This window comes from Trichechus manatus, unplaced genomic scaffold (assembly GCF_000243295.1).
Source record: "Trichechus manatus latirostris isolate Lorelei unplaced genomic scaffold, TriManLat1.0 scaffold00016, whole genome shotgun sequence".
Taxonomy (NCBI): domain Eukaryota; kingdom Metazoa; phylum Chordata; class Mammalia; order Sirenia; family Trichechidae; genus Trichechus; species Trichechus manatus.
In genome coordinates, this window is record NW_004443952.1 from 20927464 (window position 1) to 20936418 (window position 8955).

An 8955-nucleotide genomic window follows, 5' to 3' on the forward strand; every position below is an offset into this window, starting at 1 on the left:
CCTGACAGGGAACACAACCGAGAGGCCCTGATAGAGCAGGAGAAAGGTGGAGTGCAGAACTCAAATTCTAGTAAGAAGACCAGACTTAATGGTCTGAATGAGACTGGAGGAACCCCAGAAAGCATGGCCCCCAGACTCTCTGTCAACCCAGAACTAAAACAATTTCCGAGGCCGACTCTTCAGACAGGGATTGGACTGGACTGTGGGACATAAAGTGATACTTGTGAGGAGTGAGCCTCTTAGCTCAAGTAGATACAAGAGACTAAAGGGGCAGCTTCTGTCCAGAGGTGATATGGGAAGGCAGAGAGGGTTAGGAGCTGGTTGAACGGACATGAGGAATCAGGGGTGGAAAGGAGGAGTGTGCTGTCGCAGTATGGGGAGAGCAATTAGGGTCACATTACAATGTATGTATAAATTTTTGTATGGGAGACTAACTTGAAATGTAAACTTCATTTAAACTACAACAACAACAAAAAAAGTATATTGCCATTAAGTAGAAGTGGCAGTATAGTGAAATAGAAACATATTACCTTGAGTGATGAGATTTGGGTCTAGTCCTCACTCTGCCACTGACCTTAGGCAAGCCACTTAAACTCTTTAAACCTTAATTTACTCCTCTGAAAATATGAGGTTTGGATTAGTTTTATGAATGTCTAAATAGAAAACTTAAAGGGGAAGGTATTATGTAAATTAGATTTTAATGAACGCCATTCTTAAAAAAAAAATGCTGAAACTATAAATAAGTCCATACAAAGCTGGGGCTTAAATGAAATTACATAAGAATGTAAGTGATGGTTCCTGGCTCAAAGTAGGCACTCAAGAAATTCATTCATTTATGCGTTAATGTTTTGAAAGAGAAAAAAAGTAAGTTCGATCTTGTTAAATAACAAGTTACTTAACAACCCATGTTCTTAAATGTATATATAATCACTAGCATTTAGGGATAATAAGGCGAACCCCAGAATCATAAAATCTTAAAGAAGGGACTTAACATCATCCAACTAAACTCCCTCCTGGTAAGGAATCCTGTTGTGTGTTCTCCTTTATTAATTCTCGTGTTGATGAACTCATGGTCCCACAGCAGCTGTTATGGCCAAGACAGCTCATTCTCAGAGGGAGCTAGAAGGGGCCTCCCTCTGTCTTCCTCTAGATTTGTCTTTGGGGACCACAGCCCTCTTTGCCCCAGGGAAGCCCGTCAGAAATCTCAAGAGTAACCGAGTCCCCCTGAGTCTTCTCTTCTCCTGTCTACATCTTTTCATCTCCTCTAACCATCCTTTACAAGTTTCTAGAAACACCGCGTCCCTCTTAAATCTCAGCTTGGAACTGAACTTGGTCAGAGTCTGTGGGACCATCACCAACTTGGTTCTGGTCTCCATACTTCTATACTGCACCCTTCCTTCTACCACACACATACTTTGTTGGTTCATATTAAGCATATATGGAACAAACTCCCTAAATCTTTTTAACACGCACCACTGACAAGCCAAGGCTCTCCTATTTTTTCTAAATTCTAAATGCTGAGCTTCACATATATTCTTGTTAACTTTCATCGTGATGGTTTCAGCCCATCCCGTTCCAACCTGTCGAAATCATTTTGAATGTTGATACTGACATCCATCATATTAGCGATCCCTCCCAGCTTTCTGTCATCTGCAAATGTGATTAGTATGCCTTCTATGTCTTCATCCAAGTTTTTGATAAAAACTCACTGTATTTTTCAAAAAGTCTTTTAATTTAATTGATTTGGGTCCAATTTTTGATGATTTTGTAAAGCTATCCAGAAGCAGGAGAATCCAAGCTATGAGGCTCAACCTGATTCCAAAACAATGCAGTTAAAATAAATATGCTTTGAAAAATTGAGCCAGGCACCAAAGGTAGTATCAGTGTGACCCAGACTCTGGCATGGTCAATCTGCTGCTTTGAACAAAGCTAACAATTAAATTGGATAAATGTTTGTTAACGAGGATGATGACTCTAGTCTAACAGACTGAATGGTGCAGAGGCAAGCAAACATACTGGATCAATTTTTCACTGTGGAGACAGTTCCCAGCTGGGACAACTCAAAGTGCTGGGAGAGGGTTTGCCACTGCATGACTGATTAGGCCATGTAGACCTATAACTGGATAATTTGGGGCCAAAAAGTCACTTTGGGGACCTAAATTCTCTGGACTGGCCATTAATAGTCATTTCAAGTGTCCTGGAACAAGGTCAGGTCTGTGCTGTAGCCTTAGCCTAGGCAGCCCAGGGAAGCCTTATTAATTCAGAATTGCTGCATAAGGGGAAGCCAGGGATGCCTCAGGAAGGAGAAGTCTTTATTCCTGAATGCATTTCCAGCATCCTCTCTCAATGAAACTCGAGAGGCAGTGAAGCTTTGCATTTTGCACAGACTTTGGGGTTCAATACACTTGGCCTCTAATCTTAGCTCTGATGCATATCAGCTCTATGACTCTGGGAAGTCACTCCTTCAGCCTTGCCCTGTTTTAATTTCCTTATCTGTGAAACAGAGCTCATAATACTTACCTTAACGGTGTTGCTGCACAGTACCAGACATGTGGTGCTCATACTCATTAGCACACTCAACAAATAGCAGAGTAACAAAGCTTGGTCAAAGAGGTAACGTACAGGGCACTGTGCTAAAGCTTTGACAAGTATCATATTTAATCTTCATAAACAACCTCAGGAGATAAGTCTATTACTATCACCCCCAAATCAGAGATGAGAAAACTGAGGCATTAAGAGGTTTATAACCACTTGCTCAAGGTCACCCAGCTAGTAAATGGCGGTGTTGGGATTGATTATTTTAATCTAAGCCTGCATGATACCAAAGCCTAAGCCCTCAACCACTGCATTATTCTTTTATACGAATATTTGACACTTGACTTCAGTTAAGAGATGCTACTTGTAATCAGAACAAGAGTCCTCAACACTTGGTGTTAAGGATTTACCTTATTCCTCACATGAAATGTTGTGATAAGGCAGGGGAAGGAGGCCTCATAGTCTGTAATGAAGGTGTGAATGAGGGAAAGGGGCTCATGGAGGGTACACCAATCACCCCTTCATTTCTGTCCACATTGCAACTTAAAAGGAGGGCACATAGCAGTGACACACTCAACAGACACGCTCTTTGCCAGCCATTCAACCTGAAGCTTGAAATGCTGATTAAACCTGGGGAGAGCAATCTGGTAGTAGCTGCCAAGCCAGATCAACCAACCTGGCACTCCTGGACAGGCATCTCTCTCACCTGTGTGCAAACGGTGTTTCTACATTTTCTGGTCTTGGAGTGAGGAGAACTATTTCTACAGTTCATGGTTGTTGAAAAGATTAAATGAGGCACTGTATACAGCAGTGCCTAGTATCTTGCCTAGCATGTAGAAATTGCTCAATAATTGTGATCTTCTTCCCTTTCCTGCCCTTTTCGACCAAGACCCTGTTTTACTAGAAGTTTGCTTTTCTAAGTCCTTTTAAAAATTACCCTACAATAATGTTATACAAGGAGAACTGGTGGCGCAATGGTTAAGCACTCAGCTGCTATCCAAAAGGTTGGTGGTTCAAACCCACCCAGCAGCTCTTTGGGAGAAAGACCTGGTGATCTGCTTGCATAAAGATTACAGCCAAGAAAACCCTATGGAGCAGTTCTACTCTGTCATATGGGGTCGCTATGAGTCGGAATCGACTTGATAGCACCCAACAACAACAACGTTTATACATTTGCTCAGAAAATCATAGCTCTTCTGTTATCGAAATTCTTGGAAATTGGAGTTCAAAGTGATGGATTCAAAAATATCCCATATGAAATAAAATGTTGATTTGTTTGGTTGACTTAAATAACAACACTAGTAATCCTTTATGGGTTTCGGAACATTTTCACAACCATCATTCTTGTGTGACTGATGTTCGAAACCCCCTCTGAAGTTAAATATTGTAATTATCTCCACTGTTGGCATGAGGAAGCTAAGGGCGGGAGCCAGGTGACACAGTCAGGAAGCAGCAGAGGTGGCATGCCATTCCAGGCCTTCTGCACCCCCTGATGTCAAGGCCAGTGCTCGCTCCTCTCCATCAATGGTCTATCCCCCTGAATAAGCAGCAAGTCAATAAATGCTGATGCAGTCGGGCAAACTGCTTAAGGATAACTCAAGGCTCACCCAGACGGTTTGATCACAATATGAAAAAAAATAGTAGTCACTTTGTCTAGACTGTGAAAGAAGTCTACAAATTGTAATTCACCTGTGCAGGCTTTCGTTGGCACAACTACCAGGAATCTTGTAACAATGGGTATGACAGGTGCAACACTGTCAGGGTCACTTATTAAGATATTTAGAGATCCAATAAAGCAAAAATTATTTGGTGCAATGGATGCACTGAATTGCTAGATGAAATGAGAAATACAGAAAAGGTATGAAAACTGTCTAGCACAGTGCCAGGTACAAAGTCATTCAATCAACAGTCATTACTAGTATCATTAATAGACAGAGCTCCTGATCATTCATTTGAAAGCAGGACATCACAAAACTTACTCTGGAATAATCAAGATCTCTGGGTGTTGAGTCTGTTAAAGCTCGGACAAGGGCATTCATCATACAGATCGGAGGAGAAGGTGGAGAGGGCTGAGAAGGTTCCTGCTGTAACGGGCTCTTTGGTTTGGAAGGCAGCCGACCTCTCCTCCCTTTTAGACTATCTGTTCTGACAACTGATGCCGAGAGAAAGAAAGGAAGAAATCTTCAAAGCTATCCATGAATAGCCATAAATCACAAAAAGGAGTCAAAACACATTACAGTTGAACAATCATTAATGAGACTAACCGTTTAAAAGTAGCAATAAGTTTTGAATAATATTCACACAATGATTTAATAAGAGCTGAAACAAGCAGCATAAAAACCATCTCATGCTTACAACTGGTAATGAATTATCCCTAAGTAGAACACATATGTACGTACACAAGCTTTTCACTTATTTTCAAAAATTAGTATCAGTAGTTCTTGGTTATTTTTAAATGCAAATATACCGCATAAAATAAAATGTTGGAGAGACAAAGGAACTAGCAAAATACATTCCAACATAAATTTTAATTTTTTCCTGTGATATGTGAGAATATGTGTAAGCAAACTGGATAAAAAGCATTATATCCTTACCTTCTTTAACCATTCCGACACTGAGACACTTCTGAAATCGACAGTACTGACATCGGTTTCGACGTCTCTTGTCTACTGGACAGTTTTTATTTGCCAGGCAAACATATTTTGCGTTTTTCTGCACCGTTCTCTGAGAAAATACAATACAGATAAGTCAACAAATAGTTTCTGGAAAGAGGTAGGACCTGACAAGATGTATTTTAATTACAATGTGAAAAGCGACAGCGCAATTCGTATAATTAGATAAATTTAATTTCCTAACACGCTAGCCTGCAGGAGAAACAATTTTATTAGTGTTAGCTGCTGACAATGAAAATCATCTCGGATTGTTCTCAAGCAAGTCTCAGGAGACACCCAACTCTGAATGATAAAATCATATCTGAAATTACCAGGTCAAGATATCATACCTTAGAGGATTAGATTATCTCCACTTTTAATATCCCTTTGGGAACAATTTCCTACTTGTTCCACTCCCCTGATTATTGCTGACCTTATTAAAATAAAATCAAAATTATCTGGGATGTACTTTGTTTGCTATCACTATCGTAAGTCAAATATCACAGTAACTGGCTTTGTTACCCAATAGAGATGAAATCATAAAAAGCAAAATCAGGACTTGTCTAGTTAAAACACACAGGAAATAGTGTTTTAATGCAAAAAAAAAAAATATTCATTTAATCAGCCTGTGTAGTATGTTTTATCCTTAAAAGAAACTATATGGCAAACTGGCTATTTCTGACTTTGAAAGCAAAATCTTAAAATTTGATACTAAACCCATCATCAGATTACTTTATTAAAAACATTTGTGCAAAATGGATGTATATTTACCACTTAGGGTAAAACTGCTCAGAAATTACCTGGGTCTATGCAACTCCAAATAGAGCAGAAAGTTGGTAATTATTTGGCAAGCCTGGGCTGCATAAAATAAAGAAATCCAGATAATTTGGGTTTCGTGATCTATTTTGTGTCCAAAATTCTAGACTTACTTTTAACCTCTTCCTTACTTTCAATCATCTTTACCTGCATTTATCAGTTTTCACCCTATCACCTTTCAATTTCATTTTAGGGGATAGCTTCTAAACTGCTTACATAAAAGTTAAAAAATCTAACAAAGCCAACGTATTTCAAGCATAAGATCCATTTCCCCTATTAGTTTAAAATGCAAAATTCCAAAACACAACCATATTCCTGAGTTTCCAACAGCATTTAAATTCTCAACAGCCTGTAAGGGTAAGAAACAAGTGTCTCCTGAATGAAGTTCTCTTTCACTGACCATACAGTAATTTCTAAAACTCTTTTTCTTGTCATCATCCTCAAGGCTATATACCAATTTGAACGCTGGTGGCATTTTGCTCCAGGTGTATCATACATTGTCCCAATAACCTGAAACCATCCCTGTATTTGTGTGTGCCTGCACAGTTTAAGGACAGGGAGAGATCGTTACGGTTCAATCACTGAATTCCCATCATTAACTGCACTTCATGTCACATTTTTAAAGAATTCAATTTAATGGTAGAAAGCCACTGGGTAAAACCTGCTCCTGTTCCCTTAATTAACAGATCTGTGGGGTAGTTCTCCCCCATGCAACCCCCGCCCTTTCAAGTATAGATTTGTTTTCAAGGGATTGCTGCAGAAAAGGGTAGCTGTTGGGGAACATTTAATTGACATTTCTAGACTCAGAATGTATTACCACACTTGTATTTTGGTCAACTCTCAATTATTCAAGGGTGATTATACTTGTGGGTTATTCGTGCTTCTTGTAATTGTTTTTCTTTCTGTTCCCCCTTTCTGCTTCTGCTTTCTATTCCCCCTTTTCTGTTTCAGTGCCCTTCAGCATTTCCACTGGGATGCTGTGAAAATCGAATCTGCTGAAAGAATGCAGTTACTTAAAAGTAGCTCTGGTAAAACCTTGGTAGTTAAGACAGAAAAAAAAAATGGGGAAACTGAGAGTTCTAGATTTAAAGCAGCATAACCCTGCATACCTGTATGCACATGACATGTTGCAAAGTCTCTTCATAAGCATTTTTCATTTATCTGTAGCATTCAGTTAACCACGATTCCTCTTCCCAGATCAAAAATAACTGTTGTTGTCAGTATACGCACCCACAAGCACTGGAATTTTTACAAACACTTCGTAGTTTTCATTGAATGAAGTATTGTTTTTATGTCCTTTTGAAGATTATAAAGAGCTTTCGTATATGTATTATCTCATTTAATACAGCCCTTCTCTGAGGTACATTTTATTCACTGATAAGGAAACTGAGGCCTAGAAAGAAGTGCCACTACCAAAGTCATATAGTGGGTAGGTGGCAGATCCAGGACTCCGATTTGAGTCTTCTAATTCCAGCATGCTCCTGGTTACATCCTATTGGCCTACTAACTCCTGTTACTCAATCAGCATCCCACTTCCCATCCTTCCACACCACCCTGCACGGGACCAGGGAGTGGCTGTGTATGGGAGAACATCTGTGAGCTTGCAGATGCCTTCGACAATGGGAGTGAGGAGGGTGGCACAGAGTTGTGTCTGAAGAAGTCCAAGAGTCAACAGCAAAATGTGAAGCAGTAAACAGCAAAATATGGAGCAGTAAGAGAACAAGGGTTCTCCTCCTGAGCAATGGAAAGAGCACTGAGCCTGGGAGTCAAGGGAAACCAGCTGGAATTGCCTCACTTGCAGCTTAAATCACTGTTTACACAGCCCGACACAAGGGTCCTCACCTCCCTAGGATTCAGCATTCTCACAGGTAAAATACGGGTGAAGGTGAGGACCCTCCCACCTGTATAACACTTTTCTGGGTCTATGAGATAATGAACATTGTCTACACTTGGTATTGTGTATGGCACAGAGGTAGTAAAGGGCTCCTAGAGGAAAGAGTGGGTTGGTGAGACCCCGACTTCTATCCTCGATGGAGGGAGCTGTCCCAAAATGCATCTGGCTAGTTGCCCCTGTCTGTTCTGCAGCTGCTGAGCTGCAGGGGTTGGCATCCTGCCTCCATCTCACTCCCTGGGTGTGTGTCCTGGGCCAGCTGGATAACCTCTCTGAGCCTCCATTCCTCATCTATGAAATAAGGATAATTAAAATCTATCTTCAAGACACTGTTAATAAAAATAGCTAGTGAGTGGCCAGAATTCAATATCAGGTTTGTCTAATTCTAGAGCAGGAGCTCTTACTGTGAGGATTCAATGAGATATGAAAGTCCAGGGCCTGGCACACAGAACCTATCCCTGGACAGGTCACCCTAGATGGACAAACAAGGAATGCAGTGAGGTTTCTGCACTTTTGAGGTCAAAGACTCTTTTGAGAATCTGCTGAAAGCTCTCCGTAGAAAAATGCTCACACTCAACGTCAGGACCATCCAGGGCACCTCCTGTACATGGACTTCAAGTTAACAATCTCTGAGAACGTGGAAGTGAAGGTGCTAGGGAAGGCGGCAGCAATGCACTGTGTAACAATGACACCTCTCACGCTGGGAAGGACAAGGATCACCCCTACACCTACCCAGGTGCTCACTTCTCCGGGTGACCGAAGGAGCTGGCTGCGGAGGGGAGGGGGCGCCAGGAGGAGACGCGCTCACCTTGAAGAAGCCCTTGCAGCCCTCGCAGGTGCGTACACCATAGTGCTGGCAGGCAGCGTTGTCCCCGCACACGGCGCACGTCCCCTCGCCCGATGACGAACTCCTGTTCGGCGGCGACGGCAGGCTGGGGTTCTCGCCCAGCAGGCTGGACGCGGCGGGGGAGGCGGTGAGGCCGAGCGGCGGGAAGGCCAGCGCGGCTGCCCTCTTGGCCAGCGGCAGCCCGTACGGGTGGCCCTCGAGAGCGGTGGCCTGGC

At 41.8% G+C, this 8955-nt stretch overlaps 1 protein-coding gene across 2 annotated transcripts in view; it reads right to left on the reverse strand.

The window, feature by feature from the left end:
* Positions 1-8955, reverse strand: part of NR4A3 (nuclear receptor subfamily 4 group A member 3) — a 40011-nt gene that overhangs the window by 28133 nt on the left and 2923 nt on the right. For both annotated transcript variants that reach the window (XM_023727469.1, XM_023727468.1), the window contains 3 exons: positions 8702-8955; positions 5130-5259; positions 4515-4687 (listed from right to left, as the gene is read on the reverse strand). The exon at positions 8702-8955 is cut by the window's right edge and continues 738 nt beyond it. In XM_023727469.1, the coding sequence (XP_023583237.1) occupies positions 4515-4687; positions 5130-5259; positions 8702-8955 (557 nt within the window). The remainder of the gene's footprint in view (positions 1-4514; positions 4688-5129; positions 5260-8701) is intronic.